Source organism: Brachypodium distachyon, chromosome 3, assembly GCF_000005505.3.
Source record: "Brachypodium distachyon strain Bd21 chromosome 3, Brachypodium_distachyon_v3.0, whole genome shotgun sequence".
In the NCBI taxonomy this organism is placed as follows: domain Eukaryota; kingdom Viridiplantae; phylum Streptophyta; class Magnoliopsida; order Poales; family Poaceae; genus Brachypodium; species Brachypodium distachyon.
In genome coordinates this window covers 1913595-1937731 of record NC_016133.3, presented here as the reverse complement: position 1 = coordinate 1937731, position 24137 = coordinate 1913595, and the positions used below count along the sequence as shown (strand labels likewise).

The window sequence follows — 24137 nt, the reverse complement described above, 5'->3', positions numbered from 1 at the left end:
GTGTGTGGTGGAGATCGAGGTGCAGTGTAGTACCACAAAGGTAAAATAGAAATAAACTCTATCGTAAATATATATTTTTGAGGGTGGGGAATGGATTTCCCATGCATGGAATGGAAGCCATTCGTGAGGCATTAAATCTGTGTATGATGTATACGGTTGTAGGGTTGACTCGATTCCTCCTCTGTCAACCGGCAGGGGGATTACAATTTTAGGGAACTAAAATAGGTGATATAGCTCTTTGACCTTTCGGGCCGGGCCATCTGGGATGTGCTTATGCCGATTTTGGGATTGGGATAAGATGAGATGGGAAGAAAAGAGGGTTGCATCATTTTCATCTCTTCATAAAAAGAAGAATATGTGGTTCCGAGTGTGGTTTTCATTTCTCTAGATGTCCTATAAGATGCTTTGATCCCTGCATGTTAGCACACAAAAATCTGGGTTGTGCTACCAGATGAACCCTGCGATCACGAATTCCTCGATAGGGCTACGCCTAGGGCACGAATCAAACTACTCTGAGCAAAATTGGCGGGTGTTGGGTAAATGGAAATGGCACAACGAAGGGAGAGGGTGGGGATGAGAGTTTACAGCTTGAGAACGCCGCCTACATCGCGCATGAAGGAACAATATATCGCTCGGATCCGCTCCTCCTTGTCCTTCGTCACGCCATGCTGCCGCGACGGCCACACCGTCTCGATTTCTTCCTTGGTCAAGTACCACGACCGCCTCCTCCCTCCTCCCCACTCCGCCTCTGCTCAACCCTAGAATTCCCGAGCGAGGGTTTGACTCGGACTCGGTGGAAAGTGGGGGATAAGAGCGAGAGACCACGAGGGGTTTTGGACTGGGAGAAGACCTCGGGTCGAGGGCTTTTGCGGATCGACTGCGGACTGTGGGGGGTCGGAGAACTGGAGATCGTGTCTTATGTAGGACTCCGACGCTACAACGCTAAGTGGAGTGAGGAAAAACGTGACGGAACGAGAAAAGGGTTTTACTTCGGGGAGTGGGTCTCCCTTCCAATGTGCGGAAATCATCCGCGAAGGGCTTTGTGTGCGGGTGTATGTATGACCCGTTGGGCTAGACGTGGCAGTGCAAGTCGGTTCGTCTTCTTCTCAAGAACACCAAAGAAATCAAGGCCCATGAAGCCTGAAACACGGTTCTAAAGAAGCCCGTCGTCCCAGACGGCCCACCCCGGCCCGGGGAGTTCCCAACGGGCGGCGGAGAACGAACCGACCAATCCCTGCCACGGCTGGCCCACGCGTCATACACCCCCACCCAACGCCCTCTTGCACGGTTTCCACACGTGGGAAGGGAAACCCCCGTTGTCCCCGAAAGAGAAAGAAAAAGAAAAAAAAAAAAAAACCTTTTTCCCGTTCCCGTCCCGCCTCTTCACTGCTGTAGTGTCGGAGTCCTGCTACATAAAACGCGCGATTCCCAGTTCTCCGAAGCCCCCACAAGCCCACAGTAGCGGCCGCCGGAGCACTCCACCCGAGGTCTTCTCGCGGTCCACATCATCCCCCCCCCCCCCCCCCCTGCAGTCTCTCCTCTTCTTCTTCTCCCCTCTCCACCGATACGGACCGGGTCAAAACCCTGTTTCTGGAATTCTAGGGTTCGGCGGCGGCGGCGCGGTGGGGGCATGGCGCCGGCGGCGGCGGCGGGGGAGGAGGGGGGAGGAGGGAGGGGCCGTTCATGGTATTTGACCAAGGAGGAGGTCGAGGCAGGGTCGCCGTCGAGGAAGCATGGGGTGACGAAGGACAAGGAGGATCGGATCCGGGGAATATATTGCTCTTTCATGCGCGATGTAGGCGGCGTTCTCAAGCTGTAAGCTCTCTTCCCCCACCCTCTCTCTTCGTTGCCCCCTTTCGGTTTACCCGGGACCGGCGAATTTTGCTCTTCATTGTTGGATCCTAACCCTAGCCGTAGGCCTGCCGCGGAATTCGTGGTCGCAGGGTTCGTTTGTTCGGCTAACTCGGCTTCGGGTTCTCTCTGATGAAAGTCGCGATTTTTTTTTCCTCTTCTGTTGTTTTGCAGGCCCCAGATCACAGTCGCCACGGCCATCATGCTCTGCCACCGCTTCTACCTCCTCCAGTCCCATGTCAAGAACGAGTGGCAGGTACAATATACCCTGCTCGTGTACCATACAGTGCCGAATTGTTCCAGCACCTACGGCCTTTTGTTTTAGTTTAATCCCTTGCACTAACCCTTTCGGCGCGGTCGATTTACGCGTGAAACAAAGAAATTGTTGTTCACATCAGGCTGTCCACGCTCTTTGGGGGTAAAGTGTTACAAGTTACCCTTTTTGTTGGTTATCACCGTGTCTGTCAGAACTAACCAATTTTTCTTTTGTCACTTGTGTAGCACTGTGTCCGGACTAACTGTGCTCCTTACCTGTGTAGATTTCTGAAAAATGCTTGCATTTTCTGTTTAGCATTTCAGATCCTAACATCTCCTGACAATGTATCATCTTTTAAGTTAGTTGAGGGTTGTGTAACAGTGTGTCTGTGTGTGCATTTTGAGCACGCCTAAATGGGTCTTGTTGCTATTGAAGTGACAAAAAATGTATGATGTGTCTTGGATGAAAGATAGAGTTGGTGTCTTTCACACGAGTAATGGGTCTGGAAGTGAGGTTTAGCTCTATGCAATTTTGCTGGAGAACCTAAAATTACGATTGTGGACGAGAGGTGTGGTTCTGTTGGAGCAACTTTATCGAATTTGAAGCGGCATTTTCTAATAATGCTCTAAACAGTAAGTATTGAAAACCTGTTTTTGCTGCTATCTTCTCTCCTCCCAGTAATTCCCATCAAATTTAGGTGCTTCTCTTCTTGCTGATGTTTGTATTTCTGTCCCCGAAAGGAAATGTTGCACACAGCTGAGTGACCTATATAGATATATATTTACATACATATCAGCAACTCAACTTCATACCATGCTATTTATTCATTTATCAGTTAGACATCAGTTACTAACTTTGTGTTCTTCCAGACTATCGCAACTGCTTGCATACTTCTTGCATCGAAGATCGAAGACACACCTTGCTCATTGAAACGTGTCGTTATTGCAGCATATGAAACAATGTATCGGAGAAAACCTGATACTGCCCGTAGAATCCATGAGAAGGTACCTGGAACATCTCGTTTCTACTATTATTATTGCTGCAGTTGTGCTGTTCTTTTGTGATATATCCAGTCTATATTGCATAACTTCTGTAATTTAATAATAGGAGTTTCTCGAGAAGCGGAAGTCCCTAGTTGTGGTAGGGGAGAGACTATTGCTTTCAACCATTAGGTTTGATTTCAACATACAGCATCCTTATGGTCCACTAAACTGCGCTCTCGAGAATCTGGGGATCTCCCAGAAGGAAGTGCAACAGGCTGCAGTAAATCTCATTCATGATGCGTAAGTTACTCAAGCTACCCTGTCATATGTTTTTTTCCCATGAATTTTGTAGCCTTGTTATTCCTTACCTGGTTCTTCACCTGTATACGCAGGCTTCGGTCTACATTGGTTGTGCAATTCAAACCACACTACATAGCTGCCGCGTCTCTCTTTCTTGCTGCTAAGCGTGAGGGTTTCAAACTTCCTCTTGGAAAAGGAAAAGTATGGTGGCAACAGTTTGATGTTGCTCCACAGCAGTTGGAAGGTACATTGTTAATATGACGAACTCATAAAGTTAAATTTCTTGTGCATCCATTTACAGAGTCATTTACCTTTCAGTACCATTTTTTGTTTTCATATCTGATGGTTAATTACATCTGCAGCTGCTGTTTCTCAAATGAGAGAAGTTTGTGTGAAAAGAAAGCCAGGCCCGACAGTTCCTGCTGTCAGGCCCACTCCAGATCCTACTCCGGTGGAAAAGCAGCCTGAAATGAACTTTCCGAAGCCTGTTCTGAAGTATGTATACTCAAGGAGACCCCAAAGCAGGCCCGCTCCAGCTGGAACCCCAACTCTTGTGGAGAAGCAACAGATAATAAGCACCGTGGACCCTGTTTTGAGGCCTACACAGTCTTCAGGGGGAGACCTAAGCAGGCCCACTGCAGTTCCAACTGCAACTCCTACTCTGGTTGAGAAAGAGCAGATAATAAGGAGCGTGGGTGCTGTTTTGAAGCCTACAAACTCTTCAGGTGGAGGTCCAAGCGAGCCCACTGCAGTTCCAACTGCAACTCCAGATGTGGTTGAGAAACAGCAGATCATAAGCACCCCGGACTCTGTTTTGAGGCATGCAGACCCTTCAAGGGGAGGCCTAAGCAGGCACACCACAGCTCCAACTGTAACTCCAGAAACTTCAACTCTGGCGAAGAAACAGCAGAAAATAAGCACTCCGGACTCTGTTCTGAGGCATACACACCCTTCGAAGGGAGGGTTAAGCAGGCCCACTACTTCTGCAACTCGAGATTCAACTCTGGTGAAGAAACAGCAGGTAGTTAGCACCCTGGAGTCTGTTCAAAGCCATGCACACCCTTCAAGGAGAGGCCTAACAAGCAATAACTTCGATAGAGAGGCTCCCAGGCGTATGGGTGTGGACCGTTTGGTTCATCACAATTCCACTGGCAGCTCAGTGAGGAATGGAAGTAACAAGCCACTTCCAAGGAATGAAGATAACAAGCCACTGCGTAGGCATATGGATCTAGGCTCCAATAGAACTGTGAGGGATGAAAGGTCAGAGAAGCAATCTTCCCAATCGGCACTAAAGGCTGATCATGTTCATGGCGAACAGAAAGATATAGATGTGGCGAGGGTTAGGAAGAGAAGAATTCAGGAGGATGGAGAGCATCCAACTCCGGTTGATAGATCTGACCAAGATTCTTGGACGGGGCAGCATATTCAAAGTGTGATGGTTGTTGAACCTAAGTTGCCATCTTTGAAGAGGCACAAGATCTAGTCCAAAGAGGTTAAATAAGTTATATGTAAAAGCCCATTGGGACTGCTATTTAGGAACAAAGGTTCATGTAGAGATGATGAGATGATGTGTTATTGACTTATTGTGCAAGGTGCCTAGTTTATGGATGCCTTATAAATTGATTATCCGCACCGAGGAAGAACAGAGATGAAAACTGATGATTGTGGGCAGAATTTTTCCGTGAGGTTTTGTAGCCTGAATCATATTATTTATGCATGAAGATGGAAGGCATTTGCTCGTCTAGTTGAACCTAGGAAACATTTGATTATCTGCACTGAGAGAGAACAGATACGAAAACATCTGATTCTGAGCAGAATTTTGCCGCGAAGTTTTGTAAACTCAATCCTGTTATGTATGCATGAAGACGAAGGCATTTGCTCGTCTCTAATTGGACCTAGGAAACATTTGGTTATCCGCACCGAGCAAGAACAGAGATGAAAACCGCTGATTGCTGGCAGAATTTTGCAGCAAAGTTTTGTAACCTGGATCATGTTATGTATACATGAAGATGGAGGGCAATTGTTTGTAGAAACATAGCCTAGGAACATTCTTGTTTGTAGAAACATAGCCTAGGAAACATTCTTGTTGAGAAACATAGCTGAGGAAACATTCTTGTTTGTTGTACAAACATAGCCTTAGGAAACATTCTTGTTTGTAGAATCATAGCTGATATGTTAACTGTCAGCGTGTATATGGTGAATTTTGTGGCCAGTATCTCTTGTCAGCCGTGGAGCTGCTTTGTAAATATTCTGTAAATGTACTGCAATGTCCTCTCTTAGCCATCAACAATTTTGTGGAGATGAAGTGAAATGATCGCTGCATTTGTAAAGTTCGTGAAATTTGTGTGTTATCCTTACTTAGTACGGAGTACATTGTATGGAACACATTTTCAGTGATCTGGAGATAGGCCTTGCAGAGGCTTTAGAGATGATGTTGGTTATTCTGTTGTCCTCTTCGTCTTGGACCTCCTGTACTTGGTTCACAGATGTCTGTATGCATAAGACCCGTGTGGTCATTTCTGAGACTTTTTACCACCAGAATATGTGAAAAGTATAGGGATTGGCTATGTATGAAAATAATATATGTTCGTGTCTTCTAAACATTTGTATTTTTCACGGGGAGAAAAAAAAAGATTTTTCATCCTTTGTGGCAAGATAAAAGCCCAGTGCAAATTTTAAAAGTTTACTTACAAAAAGTACGTAGAACATTTTAGAAAAAAGAAAGAGTGAGTAATGATATGTAATGCGAGTATGCACTTTACTTTAATTTTAGTCCACCTGGTGCTATTTTCCCGTGGCGGTTTAAGGCGGGTTTTTGGGCCCGGTCCAACAACGATACCGACCCGTCTTCTTTTTTTTCTTTTCCGCCCACCCGGTTCGCGCCGCGCGCCGCGCCTTCCGCAGCAGGACCCACCGGCGGCGGCTACTGCTCCGCCCGCCGCCCGTGCCAGCCATCGATGTGGAAGCGCCTCCTGGAGTCGACGAAGAAGGCGAAGGCCGCCGCAGCCGCGGCCTCCCCCGAGCTGGCCACCCGGAAGCTCCCTTCCTCCAGAGACCGCTCCGCCGGCTCCCCGGTCACCACGGTAACCCCCGCCACCCTCCGCCGGCTCAAGAAGGTCACCTTCTCCAAGAAGAATACCTTGCCCTCCTCCCTCCCTCAGGCCCTCACGCATGGTAACCATAACAGTGACCCTCCTCCCCCTTCCCCCAATTAGCTCCCATCTATTCTCACCCCTCACTTCTCTATTTGCCCAGATGAGGACGAAGACAGTTACGGGGACTTCACCAAGGATATCCTATCCATCTTAAATGGTACTAGTACCTTCGAACCCCTTATCGTGCAATCAAATGCAGCCCTTTTTTTCACTTCTGCTGAATGTATCTGCACATGTATTCTGTAACTGTGAGATATGCGGTTAATGTTCAGGGCCTGATGACGAGGAAGAGTCGAGGGAGAAGGATGCGTCGGCGGAGGAGTCCGGAGACGCTGAGGATGCTATCTGCAACAAGATATTGGACATGGAGTGGTTCGCGGCGCCGACGCCAAGTAGCATGATGGTGCACTTGCGGAAGGAGGTGGCGAGGGAGAAGAAGAAGCGCTACATCTTCAAGAACACGGAGAGCCGCCGCTTCACCAGGATGATGCGGATGTGCGCCGACAAGCTCGGCGCGGAGTCCGCGCTCGAGTTCTTCGGGAGGCTGGGGAGGGAGACAGGGTTGAAGGAGTTCAATGCGTTGATTAGGGTTTGTTTGGAAAAGGCGAGGGCTTGCGGGGAGGTTGACTCGGCGGTGGAGCATATTTTCCGGGCATACCGGCTTTTTGAGATGATGAATGATAGGGGGTATCAGATCGAGGAAGAAATTTATGGGCCATTCCTCTTGTATCTGGTGGACGTGGGGCTGATGGAGGAATTTGAGATGTTCAGTGCATTTTTTAAGGATACAAATCCACGGTCTTACTCCAGGATAGCTTATTATGAGATGTTGGTTTGTATCAGAACTCACGATGAAGAAAACATTCAAAAACTTTGCCACTCTCTTGAAGACTGCAATGAGAAAGCTCACTATGGCGTGGCAGGTAATGACCCAAAATCATAACCAGAACCTTCTGTTTTGGTAATGAGAAAGGCCGTTTCATCTTGCACAATTTATTAAATCTCACATACCATCTCTCCAACAATACCTTATTCAGTGAACGGTTTTGCAGAAAGTTATATGCTGGCCTTCGCTGATAGCAACAGAAAGATGGATTTTATCAGCTTATTGGAATTACTTGATCCAACAAAACTGTCAGGCTCCAAGTATATTTATAGTGTATTCAAGTCTATGGGTAGATTGGAACTGGAGAATCATGCTGAGAAACTTCTTCAGGAGATGACGTCAAAAGGTGATAAACTGTATGCACGTTTTGCCAAATTTAATCAATTGATTTTGATCGCAGTAAGATGAACATACAACTAATAATAGCCAAAAATCTTTTCATTGAAATACTTATGTCTTGACAGTTAGAGGATACAGTACATTTTCTAATTCCTGTTCCTCCACTGGGTTCATCTCTTCCTAATTTTGTTTTTTTATCTTTCAGAACATGCCGATGGAAAAGTTTCATCCTTAATTTTTGAGTATGCTGCAAACATACCAAACATAGTGGTGAGGAATCTTTTACGCTAGCTGCCGGTAATACCTATTGGTTCTAATGTGCAGTGGACTTTTTGTGCAGTGTTCTTCAGTCCCGTGCTAAATAATCTTGTAACAATACACGCTGTCCTGAAGCTACCCGTACAACTTAATAACTTCGTGCAACAGTACAGAACCAGGAAACCATCCTTGTGAAAGAAGCCGTACGACAACTTAGGGAATCTTTAGATTTGGCGACTATAGACTCGGAAGGACACAAACAGGCTGCTGGCACTCTTTTTTAGCTAACTAAAGTCCAACTTCCTTTGCTGGCCAAGAAGATATACGTATTTAATAGAGCTAGCTAACTAAACTTTTGTTAACTTCAAATAGGCTATTGAATGCAATAGCAAATAAAGAAGAAGAAAAGTGCCAGAGCTGAGAGCTAATATATTCCCAGTCTATGCATGGATAAAGGAAGCATAAGAGCTCTATTCTAGATAAAAGATACATAATCCATAATTATGTACTACCTCCGATCCAAAATAAGTGTAACTGAGACACTTATTTTGGATCGGAGGGAGTACATGATAAATTATGCAACTCAAGGCATTGTGCATTGCAACAATCACTAATTTACTATACCACCGTAACTTTGTAACATCACAAATCACAAATGATATTTGTTTTACCTTTATATTATAAATTTATTAGAAATTTACTGCTCCAACGAACTTGGAGTGACGAAAAACCCAAATGCTACTCTTTGAAGTGGCAAAATCAAACTCCCTTTTAATCATATGTAAAGGAGTATGATGTACATGCCTGAAGAAATGCAGAGCATTGAGTGTAGGAGTTCAGTTTTTCTTTTCTTTTCATGTGTGTGTTGTGTGATTCAAAAGATCAGTCAATTTATTTTTAGGTGGAAAGATGAATCAATTTTCACTTGGCATCTCTACTAGAACAATGTTTTATTTGGTTCTTGTTAGTTGTTACTACTTACTAGCATGGTATTTGATCTCTTGGCGGCAAATGAACATGTTTATTTATCTGTTATCCATATACTATACCGGTCATGTTTTAAATCATGGTTATTGTATTAGGAGTCAGTTGAAAAAGTTAGCTGCCCATTTTTCTCAATATAAGCAGGAAGTTGTCGCTACTTGAGAAATGCAGTTAGTATCATGCTAACCAAGCTCTTTCGGCTAAACTTCATTTTGTTAACACATATTGGTAAATTGTTTTTCTTGAAGGCTGAAGATGTTGTAGCAGCATTTAATAAATGGCAAGATAAATTTAAGCTACCACCTTCTGTTGTTGCATATGACAAGATCATTTCTTTCTGTTGCAACTCATCAAAGGTAATGGCCAAAAGCACCCACAGGCCACAGTTCTTTACTTCTTTTACAATTTTATTTGATCGTAATAGCTTGATCCATGTGCCATTCATCTTCTTGACGCTGGAAATAATTTAACTCATTTCTTTTATCCCTGAGCATGCATACTTAATAGTTTGTTTTAATTTGTATGCCATGTGCATTAATCTGCACGCAATGTCCATAAATACCTTTTGCTTTTGGTGCTTTGAATAACATGACCAGCTTTAGATATATATGATTAATGTATCTATTTGATCTGTATTTCAAATCTGTACACCAGCAAAATTTATTTAATCTGGCTTTTAAAACTTCCAACTGCCACTACCTGGGAGGTAAAAACAACAATGATCATTTAAATTTGCATGCAGTCGAGAAATGTATGATTCCCTGAAGGCTTTGAATCATCTGTATTGGTTGATGCATGCTGAGCATCTTATAGGTGAATTTTTTTTAACTCCCAACAAATGGAGAATTTTTAATGTCTTTATTGAAGTTCAAGTATATGAATCACCGTAAAAACTAGAAGCAGTGTTGCAAATCTATTATCAAATTTGCTTGAAACCCAAATACCCAGAATATTTGTTTTCTTTCATCTTTTTCTAACAAAAATGTACGACCGCTGGCCACTTAGGTCAAATGGTTCATATGTTTTCTGCACTGGCGTTCCAACCTTCCTTGCATGTTGTTTGATTTAAGTTTGTGTCACCATCTTCTTGGGCAATGTTTGAATCAAACCAAACTAATGCTTCTGGTGACTTAAGAAACAATTCTGCATGCCATTAAATGAATGTACGAGTATCATGGATGCATGCACAAAGCAACATCAGCACTTCTATTAATTGTATCACTTCATATCGCATATGATATGCTTAAATTATTGAAAATAGTTTTAGTTTCAACGCTGAGTAGGGAGTATCTGGTTCTTGTGGTTCTGGATTTCTCAAAGCGATCTCGTAATTGAGGTGTTTGCCTAATTGTTCATGCAGATCAGCTTAGCTCTTGATGTAGCGGACTGCATTTGCAAATACAATCCTGATGTGCCGATTGAATTGCTTAATCCGATAATACATGCCTGTGAACAAGGCTATGAACTTCACATGGTAAGTGGTTCTATATGTTGATGTGGCATGCTGGAGTGTGTTCCTTGTCTTTAAATGAATTAGTAGGATGTGTCATATAGGTTACATGACTTCACCATTTCAAAGTGCACTGCTCTGTTGTACATGGCTGCATATACTTGTAAAGCTGTAATAACAAGCATAAACACCTATTAGAACATTTTTATCCAGTACAAACACAGCCCTACCTATTAAAACACTGTTGCCGCCCTTACTATTTGTGTAGGATGACTAACTAGTTTTCTTGATGAACTGTTATGACACATTTGTTCAAGCTGTTAACACATAAATTGATTGTTGGGAAGTGGGTCACTGTGCCACCTATCTAAAATGGAAGAATAGCTGTTGGCAGTCTGACTGAGTGTCTGCCTGACTGGTAGTGATTATCTGTTATTCTATTTTTAACCATTGTTTCTTAAGCGATATCCTTGCTTACTTTACAGGTTTGGCCCTTATATGATTTGATGAGTCGCCAAAAGTTGAAATTGAGAATCGAAACATTCAGGAGCCTGATAAATATATGTGTAAAGATGAAAGATGTAAGTCAGGATCCAGGTCACCTGCTTTTTAGACATCAATGAGGCTGTTGTTTATTGATCCTTTCTCTTCTAGTTTGGAGGTGCTTACAAGATACTCACAGATGCAGAAGAATCTGGGGAGACATCCACCGTAAGCCTGTATAACGTTATCATGTACGGATATTTTAGGGAGGTAATTCCTGGTTTGTTATTCTTTCATTTTGTTTTCATCACATACCTGATGCTGATAGCAAGTATATTCATTCTAATTCTAGTTCTTAAAAATACAAGACCTCCATATCAACTATTGTCAGCATATTTGTTCAACCTGTTTAGTCACTCTGATGCATAGCACCTGAGATGACATGTACTAGAGTTGTTTGTTGGAAGTATGGCAAACCTTCCACTTAAGTACATCATTAGTGCTACACCGGTTATTCAATACGAAGAGATGCATAAGTTGCGAAGTCTACTAACACAACATGGCATGTTGTACAGACTTCAATTCCAACTTGTTTTATGCCTTCCTGACATATTTCCCATAACTTCTAACTTGGTATATTATTCTGCAGAAAGATCACAGAGGAGCACAAATGGTCATGGAGCAAATGCAAAATGCTGGAGTAAAACGAGACTCTGAAACATTCAATTATCTGATCTTGAACTGTGATTCTGAAGAGAAAATTTCAAAGGTTTGTCATGTGCCTGATCGTTTTGTTGTCGCCACTGAATTGGTATTCTGGTCCAAATAGGGAACTAGGGATGCAAAAATCTAGGTATTGGGAACATTTACAGTGATTTTATTTTTTACTTTAACTAAATACTATCGACCCCATGAGTGTACTGCCAATCACCTCCTACTTTGCTTATCCAACCTTTACGGACGACGTCACCTACATATGCATCATGTCTGATTCTGCTCACCTATAATCTTCTTTTAACTTAAATGTTCTGAACCCATTGCTATATAGTTTCAACTGGGATAACTGCTGGCTATTGAATTGTGACAGTATATTGATGAAGTACGGCAAGATGGAATTGAAATGACCAAGCAGACATATATGGCACTCATTAGTACATACTCAAGATTTGGGAATTTTGACATGGCCAAACAGGTAAATTATGGTTGCTGATCAGAATTTTCATTGAATTTCGCTGCACCTTCTTTCCTTCACGTTCCAATGCTCCTCACACTTGATGACTGCATCTTTTATGAATTAGATAGATAATGGTCAACACTGTTAAAATGTTAATGGTAAGTAACTAAGAATAAAGTCCTGTTTGAGGTAAGCACGCAATACCTCTATAACGTAGAATGTGGTCTATGCTAATTTGTTGTTTTTGGCACTTTAAACAATTATTGTTTATTAGGTTGTCCTGGATAAGGAAATACCGCCTAAGTACCTTGGTGAAGTTAAGAGCGCGCTTGTAGGAGCGCTTGCGTCAAATGGGAAGGTATCTGATGGACTTGACATGTTTGACGAAATCAAGCAATCCGGAGGCTGCCTTGAACCAAAGGCTGCAATAGCCCTGATTGTAAGTAAACTGTGACACATCTTTCCTGTTGAAACTTGACATGAGTGGTGCCTGCATGTTCCAGAATCAGTGGTTCTTGTTTTGGTTGTTTATCGTATTGTATTTACTCCTCTAGGAGCATACTCAAACAGAAGGCAAGTTAGATAGACTGTATCAGCTTCTGGAGGATCTAAGCGAGCCAAGCAGTTGGTTTGATGGGTGCAGCAGAGTGCTTCTGTACTGTGTTCAGCACAATCACCCTGAGTATGCTAACTGATATTTAAGCAGTTACATTTTCACTACAATTTTGTTTCACTTTTTACTCACTATTTATCCGATACGTTTTTCCAGTGCCGCTGTTGACTTACTTAAGCAGCTCAAGGAAAAAAATGAAACGAGTACTTACATGGTTGTTGATCAGGTATTTAATCTGACCTGGGACACCTGACGGTCCATAGATTTCTTTTTGTTTGATCAAAAGGGTATTTCATCTTATCAGTGTAGGTGCCCTCTTTTGGAAGTGCACACCATTTTAATTTTTTGAAGAATTTTGCACAATAACAGTTGATCTAGCAATATCCATAGATTATGGCTTCACCCTTTCCATCTTCTTTAGCACAATACACGTTTATACTAGGAATTGTTGTTATTCAATAGTAGATCTTTTGCATTATTTGGTTGATCAATCTTGAGCTATGTTCCATTTCATCTTGTGTTTTCTATATGTTCAAAATGCAACCTTTTGTTATGTGTATGTGGGGTGTTCCATTGGATTGTGGTATCAATAGTAGATCTTTTGCATTATTTGGTTGGTCACTGTTGAGCTATGTTCCAATTTATCTTTTGTTTTCTATATGTTGAAAATTCAATCTTCATATGTACGTCGGGTGTTCCATTGGACATATGTTTGTTTTTTATGTTATAGACTGATTTTTTTTACTATTGGGCTTTTTTTTGTCTTTAGGGATGAGTGTTTTATGTGATCACTCTTTGTTTATTTTTCTGTTCCTTAGTCCAGATGTCATGGGCATACATCCCTATAGGGGCGCAGCCCTAGGTATCCAAATAAGGCATGCTATCCCAATAGTATCTCCTAAATTAGTTAGGCAAAAGATTAAGACGGGAATTGAGATATGGTTTGTTAGGAAAGTAGAGATTAGTTTCTTGGATGTCAAGTCGAGTCAAGGGCCCCCTGTAATTGTTATGAGGAAGTCAAGAATAAACCAATCTAGTTATCCCCCCCTCCCCACCTGCCCTTGAGGTGCGGCTACCTTCATGGAGCTGCCGCGCCTCTTGGGTCCAGGGCCATCCCGTTCAGGCCCTAAAGCCATGATCCCCCCTGTCATGAACCCAGTTCATGACACCAGTGGATTCATTTCAGATTAATTAGGGAGACATTTTGAATAACCAAACCTTGATTTAATTATCTATCAAACTGCTTAACTTTCTTGCAAAAATAAACAAGAATAACCAAACCTTGTTTTGGAAATGCCTGTGAATTGATTCAATTAAAGGTGTATTAATTGTTTCAAATGACTGTTATCATGAATCTTAACTTTCTGAGTTTTTCTTTTGTTTTGACTGTAATTTATTTTTACTTGCCTTAACTGGCCTGAAGGTCTTTTGCCAAATATGGGAAATGGAGCCTGTAAATTTGGATGTTGGAATGACGCTTCTCCATGCTGTGAAAGAGCTCGGGCTTAATCTTTCACGGACAAGTCTTGATTTTCTTCTCAGCACATGTGTAAAGGCAAAGGATTCACGACGTGCCCATCAAATCTGGACAGAATATGAATCTTCTGGCCTTCCACACAACGTGCTGACTTCACTGAGGTTGGATTCTTACCTTGAAGGCTTGAACATAAGCTGATAATTCATTATGCTGTACAATGGTGGCTTGATTTTTCTCTGGGAGCTATAGATGCTCCATTTTGGCAATTTGATGTCATGATCAGTGCGCCCCCTTTGATTTCTTGTCGAATTGCTTTTTGTGCAATATTCATTACAAAAATGACATTTGTGCATGCAGGATGTGCCAGGCTCTTTTTTCGTCTGGACAACGGACGGCGGCTGGAAAGTTGTTGCGAAAAATACCAATTGAAGATCATCATGTGCGTTACATAATAAATTCTTGCAAAATGACATATTACAGCCAGGGCTATAAACCTTCTGCTGCCATTAGGCCCAGTTCAGGAAAAATAGCTGCTACTGAGGTATAAGAGATGCATTACTTTGCCACTTATGCCACAATGAAATACTAAAATGAAATGGAGCCAATTGTTCCGTCTATCCAATCTCATTCTTTACTTATATACAAGTCCATAGTTGCTAGCATTCTGCCACTTCTTAAGCCACTGGTGGGTTACTCATGGACCTGGTAGAAACATGGATTACATTTAAAGAAACTGCATGAGACAGGGCAAAAGGGAACAGCCGTTTCAAATTGAAGCCAAACAGACAAAAGACTGACCCCTCATAATAGACTTTCTGAACATGTCCTATCGTTTGGTACCCAGAATTACCTGCACAACTTGAAGGAGCTATAGCTTCTAGCTTGAAACAGGCAATCTTCCATGGGAGCCATTGCCAAAGACCATGAGACCACTGCCAGATTTGAGCCCCTTTGGTGTGACCACTGACCACCACCCTGCACTGCATGCCCCACTTGACTTAATGGCCGACGTGACCACAAGAGTTTGTTCACAGTGAAACAATCACTGCCCCACAGCCTCACCAACCGGAGAGCTGGGTAGAACATGTACGATTAGGACTGTGCACGACAGAGATGTCACGAGGTCAAGTTATCAGTATCAACTATGAAGCAACCACCGCATATTCGCGCACATACATGCCATAATTTTTAGAAACCTAAATCCTGTGGAGGTCGCGGTTTCATCTCTATTTTTCATGTGCCTTAATAACTGGCTGGGAGCTCTACTGTGCTCAGATTATGAAGGGTTATTTGTTTATTTCATCGTATGCAATTGCAATAGGACATATGCATCTGGTTGCAAATTGGATGCATGTGGATGCCTCATGTCCAATTCCTTAATGGATTTGGCTGGTAGAATCGCGTTAAAACGTGCATATAAGTTTGGATAACTCGAAATCAAAAGAGGAACAAAACAACCTTGCATTTCCCCCCTTTTTCTTTTCCTTTCCCCTTATCTTTCCATAACCTTATAGGGTTCTGACAGGAACCTAACATGGCAATGTTTAAGAAAATTGTACACTGACCCTAGAGAAAGCAAGAAAGGAACACCCCCACATACACCAGATAAGATGAATGGTCCAAACAAATGCATGCTTGTGATGTTCCAAGCTATGCTTTATGAATGGTATACACATGCACTGGCTACTTGAAGATACGCCATGGCATTGAAATTTTGATATGCTGAAAACGAGAGCCTCATTTATGTTCCTAATTAAAACGAACAAGGAATCAGCAAGCTTAAGATGAAAGAAGGTTTGGCATATGCTTAACCTACATACTCTTGGTTTCCATCAAAAGGGCATTTGTGTTCATACTCCAGTTTTATTTGCACTCCATTTTGTTCATATCTTTTTGTTCCATTTTCGCATTTTAAGAGGCTGCTGACCAATGGATATATGCAGAACATACACATGTTCCTAACCTAGTTAAGTTGTTCTATCGGTGGTTTTATACAATTTCTGGTAAATGAATCCCAACAATTCTGCGGTGTTTGATAAAAATAACATTGCCATATATAGTGTTGCACATTTTATTAAATCTGTATGCAATTTGTATCGATATATTTTTGTTGTACATACACATGCACATGATCAAAACTTAAACTTGGTTGGGTGTAGACGTGTAGTGTTATAAAAGTAACTTTGATGTGCTGCGAATGCATGCCCTACTTCCAACCCATAGAAGAAGAAAAAGGAGCGAGGAAGGGTAAATAGAGAAGAGAAAACCACATAAGAAGGCTGTATATGTTAGGTGCAAAACCAGCAGCCAGGATTGAAGCAAGCATGCATGCAGGCCACTCACTCACTTACTAACTAACAGCATGCATTCATGCAAAGTTTTTGTCAGAATGCAATGTGCCATGCCACTTCACTCACAAAGGCGCACAAACCACACACCCCTTTTTACTCCCTTGAATCTCATCTCATATCTCTGGTGTATGTATGCATGGATGGTAGGAGAAGAGGAGGAGGAGCAGGAGATTCTCCTTTTGCCATGATACCCTTCCAACTTGCAGTGCAGAGATGCATTTCCCCACAAACACACAACCTAGTTGTTTATCAAAACAGGGGGCTTGCAAAAATGGTTTTGGAGACATCTCAAAAAATTGGTCCCCCTCTCTTTGGTTTTTCTTTCGCTTTTCTCTCTCTCTCGTTCTTGTACTTTGAGAACTCTCTATTGGTTTTGAGATCCGGCGTAGACCGGTCATATGTCAACATCCTAATTATGGCCCCATTCAGAACCTAGGAATTCAAATCTGGCGAGAATCAAACTGTTTTCGGCAAATCTATGTCAGAAGTCCTGTGAAATTTCTGTGTTCCAAACAAGCTGCTAATCGGCCCATTCAGCTTGATCATCACAAATTCACAATGCAACAAGGTTATGTGACCAGGCACATAGCAGCAACTAGCTTTGAAGGGTTTATTTGGGTGTGGTGTAGGTCCATGCATCCATGCAATGCATGTACTTGCTCCTAGCTAGTGCTGCTCAAGAGGCATGCAGTTGTCATGTCCCTTGGGGAGCATGCACAACCACAGCTAAGTAAGCTGCATGCAAGGGTTCCTTTCCTTTTCCTTTGCTTGTTGGTGTGCAATTATGCCTTGGGTACTAAGAAACAGGCACACATTGGTTAGCAACACATCAATTGTTGTTGACACATGCTGCTTGCTTGCCTGCCTGCCTACCTTAGCTTCCTCATGCCCTTGTAGCCTTAGTGGTGTCACCTCGACACTGAATTGCTCCTGTGGTCACAGAACATATCAGGATAACTCCACACATCAACAGCCACCCCCTCTCTACCCAAAGCTTGAGATCACCAAAACAAATCTCCTATATCTCTTCCTCCTGGCTACCTTGGTCTTCTGGATAGACAACCACAGCTCTGCAGCTTTGTGCTTGATGTATAATGCACACCTCTGCATTTGTGAAGAATGAGTATAGATGTAGTATAGATAGATCTGGCTACATGCCTACGTCGTTTAATCCCGTCAAATTACAAGTTCCTTCCTAAAGTTTAGTCTCGTCTAACCTAAGGTTTGGCGGATCATGTAGCCCACGGATCCACACAATGCAGCCTAAATCTTTCTACGGATCATTCATCCCTCTTCCCTTGACATCCGGTTCCGGACTTAAAAGTCAGAACTCGGGAGAGGGAAGACGGCAACAACAATTATCGCCGTAAAACCGGTGACGGCGCTGGACCCAAAAGGATGCAACAAAGTCTCATATGCCGATTCTCGACCCCCTGTCATTCGGCGCCACAAGATATAAATGAATCTCGATGCACATGCCGGCCGTTGATCTTTTTTCGGTTGTTCTCATTTCCCCATTGGAAAGGAAAATGAGAGGAGAAAAGTGTTGATTATGTAATTGTATATCCGGAGTGGGTGGTGCGGGTTGGATGCATTATCCGGGTCGTTATCGCTCATGTTGTCAGGAATCGCACAAGATTAACCGGCAGGCCTTGCCTTCCTGCCTGGCTGTGGTCCGGTCCGGCTAGCCAGGTTCCATGCACGAAACTTCTTTGCCCCTTGTGCACCTGGGCTGGCTTAATTAGCTTCAATTCCTGAAATTCGTAGCTAACAAATTACAATGCTTATTAGACAAAAAGGGAGCTAACCGCAACTGCAACGCCATCGAATTAAGCATTGCAAAGCATTTACATCGTCGGTTGCTCAATCTTGTGCCGATTCTTTTCTTTCCCAGATCGAGAACATGCAGGAGAGAATCGATTGCCCCGATTATTATTTTTTCTTTTGAAAATTATGTTTTTCTTTGTATCAATGCTATATATCAAGTGAAACAACCAATAGAGTATCAAGTGCCTTAATGAAGTTTTTTTTTTAAATTATTAGTTCATTCGGATGTTTCTTGCGATTTTCTAAAATCTTGTCCACACATTTTTAAGCCACTTGATCAATATCCGACGGTCCTTATCTTCAAATTGCTCCACTTATAACTTACTAGGAAGGAACCAGAAATAGATCGCACTAACATTTCACGAAAGTTTGCACCTTCCAAGAATGCAGTCTCTGGCTTAATTAATTAGTAAGGTGCAGTGTAACTTTAGATGGTTGAGGCCTTCAAATAATAAAAATAAAATTTGGACAAGTGAGAACTAGTAGCAAAACTTTTGATCGTAACTTTCCATGTGAACAAGTTATCTAAAAATTGCAAAGGCACGACGTATAAAATGTTTTCTATTGACACCATTTTCACATGACGCGACGAATCAAGTGAGACTAGTTACTTCCCACACGGTCCAGTCCCAGCACTTTCTTAATGTCATCTACTTACTTTCGAAGCAGAAGTAATATTTTGCCTTAAGAATGGCCAGAGCTATAGTAAACACTTACTCCCTCTCTTCATAAATATAAGAAGTTTTAGTTTCTTTTAATCAAGTTTATAATTCTAAATTAGTTTTATTAAATCCATATATATTTTGGCGACTCATTAATTAGGTGCAGACTTGCAAACTATCGTGGCATGCCATTAGATCAAAACGCCATACTCGTATCAAACGTGAAAGTCTGACCAACCACTTAAACTCAATGGTAGGGGTAAATTAATGTAAAAGTTTTCCACCTAACTTGATCCGAGCCATGCGTTTTTAGACTAATGGCCTACTATGATAGTTTGTAAATTTGCACTGAGTGGGGTTTCCACGGGATACGTCGACATACATTTTTCTCTATTATACTTATTTGATATTTTAGATTTTAATTAGTAGTATTTTTGTATATATAAATTTGAAACGACATTTCATATCAGCTGGAAACGGATCGAGGTGGTACTATATAAGCAATGGTTGCAAGTAATTTTGCTGATGGAGCATGGCCGAATTGTAACCGTGTTTTACTTAAAGCAGTAGTCTAAGCAACCGGCTAGCCTGAGTTTAGTCTAGGGGCTGGATCCAAGATCTGTGTGGCAGACAGTTTTGTATGACCACACGAGGGCTCTCATGCATACATGCACTAGCAGCTTTGCATGTGCAGGGTTTGAACTATATATACATATAACACGTACTATATCACCGTCCCCTTGCATGGATGACACGTTTCTTTTGTCTTCCTACTCACCACTAGAACCAACACGTATGTGTACTACACGTAGAATTAAAACTGTGTAGTAGAAGAAAACGAGTTAGCACTAGTGTCCATGTAACCTTTAATTTTTCCTTTTGCAAAATCGATCTACTTTTACAGCCGGTCGACCACACACACAACAATGATCTACACCCAAAAGTTATATGCATACGTGTAACGTGTTGCATTGCCTTCAGCGTCTCGATCCTTCGTGTGTGCATACATATGCTTTTGGCTTTTAATTTGAGAGGTAAGTGTGTTGCTCTTTGTGACGCCCCTCAATAATTGTCAAATGTAGGTCGACGCAAGCTTGGTTTCAACAGTAGATAAATTTTTTGATCTTGATGTCGGCCGGTGTCAAATAAGGTTTTGACCAGCTGGAATGGATGGTTGTTTTGTTGCCACGTCAGTTCGTGACCAGGCAACTTCTTAGACCCATGGAGATGTATACTTTTATTTTTCTCTGTCTCTCACTCTCCTGTGCTCCACGTAACCTGTATTTTGACGAGGGATGAAAAATACAGTTATTCTTAGAGTATTTTTAATGAGGTTTTTTAATTTATGTAATGTGTTTTCTTTTTTCCAACTAGCGTAGATACAGAAAAATCAGCCAGCCCAAGGTACCATGTGTGTCGACACAAACGAGATTCCACAAACAGTTCATTTCTAATTTAATTTTCAATTTTCCTATTGAATTTTTTATACTAAAATTTGAAAATTAGATTACAAGTGAATTTTGAATAGTAGTTATGAAAATTACATTAGAAGTAAACCGTTTGCAGAGATCCCATTTGCATCCCTAACCCCACCGCCTTCCAGTGGCCCGGCCCGTGCCCAGGCAATGAAGCAATCCAGTGAATCCTGGCCGTAGACGACGATCGGGAGGAGTCAAAGCTTGGTACTGCAATAATGTAATAAAATACTTTCTACGACCCATATTACTTGTTTCAAATTTGCTCAAATATGGATGTATCTATGTTTAAAAAGTGTTTAGATACATGTAATATTTCTCGAAATAGATACATGTAATATTTCGACAAACAATATGGGTTGTACGACCTTTCCGAAAGAAATTCACACAAACACTGAAACACGACAGACCCCCGTACAGTACCGAATCTGCAAAAAATTCTCACGTACGGTAATAAAAACAAATTACTCTTCATATCATCTCTCATTCACTGTCTCAGATCGATACAAACGGGATTCGGTGAAATGGTTCACTTCTAATTTAATTTTCAAATTTCCTATTGAAAAAATAAAAAAAATTGAAAATTAGATTAGAAGTGAATTTTGAATAGCCGATATGAAAATTAAATTAGAAGTAAACCGTTGCAGAGATCTTGCATCCCTATAACCCCACCGCCTTCCAATGGCCCGGCCCGTGCCCAAGCAATGAAGCAATCCATTGAATCCTGGCCACAAAAAGATCCGCATGGCATGTCATCGACGACGATCGGGAAGAGACAAAGCTTGGTACTGCAGTAATGTAAATAAAATACTCCCTACGACCCATATTAATATTACTTGTCTCAAATTTGTTCAAATATGGATGTATATATGTTTAAAAAGTATCTAGATGCATGTAATATTTCTTGAAAAAAATACATGTAATTGAAAAAATACATGTAATATTTCGACAAATAATATGGGTCGGAGGGAGTAGATTCACACAAACACGGAAACACGACAGACCTGTACAGTACCGAGTCTGCAAAAATTTCTCCCGTACGGTAATAAAAACAAATTACTCTTCATAGCATCTCTCACTGTCTCAGATCGAGAAATGAACCGACGGTCCACAATGCCTCTGGATTTGAACGTATACACGGCTGGCTACCACAAGCTAGATGATTGCACGCCTTTTGATCTCCAACATGACAGCATGGAGGGGGGGTTGGTTCTGTACTGTACCAGGGCTGCTGCATCTCTGAATGAATCTCTGAGTCTGAGTGAATTCAGACAGCAGCCATGGCCCTGGGAAAAGAAAAGCGACAACATCGCTGCATGGGAAGAGGACCTCAAAATCTTTCTGCCCTCTTTTCAGTTTTCAGACGACATTTTGTAAAAGGAGGAGAGCAAAGTAGGGCAGGCAAAAAAATATATGTGAAAAGATCATATATCACTATTGTAGACATAGGCTGCTTTCGGTCCCCGTGTCAGTGTGTCAAGGGGTATATACTTTTAGTCGCTTTCATAATTCATCCATGGATGATGCACTTTTGAGCCTCTGGAAATCTCACCAGGACAGAAAATGAGTTATCTGAAGAATCTCTGATCTATATCCACTGAGAATCTCTGGTCAATTTTCACAAAAAAATTGAGCCAATGTGTGAGTAGTAGTGTCTCATTCGTAGAGAGGGGTATGGCTTAATGGCTGGATCGATGATTGTGAAATGAAATGCAGCCTTGTTGGAGTTTCATGAACCGCGGAGCCATAGTTATCCGGCCAATACGATGGTGATGAGATCGAGCTCGAGAATTTCTTGTAAAAAATGGGCCGGTGAGAAAACTACACTAAAGCCGATCTCTGCATCATTAAAGAATTGTTATGCTTTTTCTTTGATTTTTTTAGAAATATATAAAAGACACGAATTTATACATATAAAAGACACGAATTTATACATATACAGGTACTGAAGAGTTAAAGTGTGTCATTGCGATTTAATTGTGGCGGGTTTTGAAACTCAATGTCTCTTGGCTTTGATACCATAAAGAATTTCATGCACTGAATCAGTTCACCCAAAATTTCAGACTAATGTAAAATGAGGACAATCCGCATATATTTCAACAGACACGTGCTTAGAATTTTTCACATAACTAAGCAAAATTCTCGATGAAAACAATATCCCCTCCGATCCATAAAAAGTGTCTCAGATTTTGTACTAATTTAGTACAAAGTTGTACTAGATCTGAGACACGTATTTCGGATCGGAGGAAGTAACTGTTACCGTTGTTTCCTTTGTCCAAATACCTTCTAAGGGCATCTTTGATTCGTAGGATTATCAAAACGTAGCAACAGGAAAATAATGCAGGATAGGAGCGTGGCATTTTAAACACGGAATGATATTGGATTATCAAAATAGGTCGGACTTGATGGATTTTTAAATGGAATCTACTGCAAATAGTATAAAAGAAAATTTCTATAATTTGCAATCCTACAAATCAAACGATTCACATAACCACGTAGGGAACATGTATAACCCTTCAATAATCCTTTGGAAATCATTTAAGGGATTTATTCGGTGTGGAGGAAAGTAAAACATATGAGAAAAGAAAAACACAGGATTGTGATAGGATGGCAAGTGCCACTATAAGGAACTGTGCAAGCTCATTCCTATGAAGAAAAAAAAGTTAGACCCATTGTTCATTTTCCTCCAAAATCACAGGAAATCAATGAGATTCCTAAAGAATCATGTCATTCCGCTGGTTTCCTACGAAAAGAAGGCTTCTAGGTTAATGTTTGTATGCAATCCTCGATGAGCAATTCTACAGTACTTGGGAGGTACCACAAGGTACCCGTACCTCCTCACAAATTTCCAGTCCTCCCAACCGCCCGGGCGCAATTGGCAAACTCTTCTCGCTCCCAGCCGCCTAAAGGTGTGATTCATGTCTTCTGCCGCGGCCAACCTAGAGACGCGAGCGAAATGGTTCCATGGAGGACGACGGCTCCGCAGCGGACCGAGCGAAGCCGCTCATGCCGAAGGAGAATACCAGGCGCAACACCGACCACGTCTACTTCCTCACGACGTCCTCACCCGCAAGAAGTTATACTACCAATTGAATTGATGTATTCCTTCCTCAAAACTAGTTTTGCTCCGCGCAGGTGGATCAGATCGGGCTCGTAACTTTTGTCCAAGTATGACACATGATCAGTCCCCGCAGCTATTTGTACTTGATAAATTTCTTGCATATTCCGAACCAATGCGTGATTCAACGGAGAGTCTGCCATCGCGTCGGACGGTGGCCTCGCGTCGGCGCTTGCAATCCATGTGATGGTACCAGCAGGTTACCATCCATCTGGGGCCGTCCGATGTGACCAAATGGACGGTCGGAAAAATTTCCAAACACCCTGGAGAACTCCTCTTTCTCGATCATCTGAATCGGATTTCGCACGAAAATCCTGCAAATCGAACGAGACCTAAATGTAATAAAAGGTCATAATTTAAAGAAGCTTCTTGGGACTAAACCTTCGAATTTTCGTTAAATTTCCCTTTTTTTTTTTGCCAACCAAGCCCGCCCTAGATGGCGTGGCATGTTCGGGAGGTTTCGATGCGAGTTCGTGCTCCTCTCTAGTCTAGACG

At 42.0% G+C, this 24137-nt stretch overlaps 2 protein-coding genes across 3 annotated transcripts; both read left to right on the top strand.

Annotated features, from left to right (window-relative positions):
- Window positions 1–1542: 1542 nt before the first annotated feature.
- LOC100832981 (cyclin-T1-1) lies at window positions 1543–5724 on the top strand. Of its 2 annotated transcripts, none has more exons than XM_010235466.3 (6): window positions 1543–1815; window positions 2026–2107; window positions 2977–3111; window positions 3215–3390; window positions 3483–3634; window positions 3753–5724. In XM_010235466.3, the coding sequence occupies exons 1-6, from the start codon at window positions 1631–1633 to the stop codon at window positions 4871–4873; spliced, it is 1851 nt and encodes a 616-aa protein (XP_010233768.2). In that variant the 5' UTR covers window positions 1543–1630; the 3' UTR covers window positions 4874–5724. The 2 variants fall into 2 exon arrangements, with proteins under 2 accessions (XP_010233768.2, XP_024317569.1); XM_024461801.1 differs by having other exon boundaries at window positions 1748–1815; window positions 2026–2739.
- A 523-nt stretch (window positions 5725–6247) lies between these two features.
- LOC100830343 (pentatricopeptide repeat-containing protein At4g04790, mitochondrial) lies at window positions 6248–14831 on the top strand. The gene is made up of 16 exons (XM_003574063.4): window positions 6248–6564; window positions 6646–6702; window positions 6818–7468; window positions 7598–7777; window positions 7976–8040; window positions 9261–9368; window positions 10373–10486; window positions 10948–11043; window positions 11117–11215; window positions 11595–11714; window positions 12033–12137; window positions 12394–12558; window positions 12674–12801; window positions 12889–12958; window positions 14156–14370; window positions 14567–14831. The coding sequence occupies exons 1-16, from the start codon at window positions 6348–6350 to the stop codon at window positions 14754–14756; spliced, it is 2580 nt and encodes an 859-aa protein (XP_003574111.1). The 5' UTR covers window positions 6248–6347; the 3' UTR covers window positions 14757–14831.
- Window positions 14832–24137: the final 9306 nt, after the last annotated feature.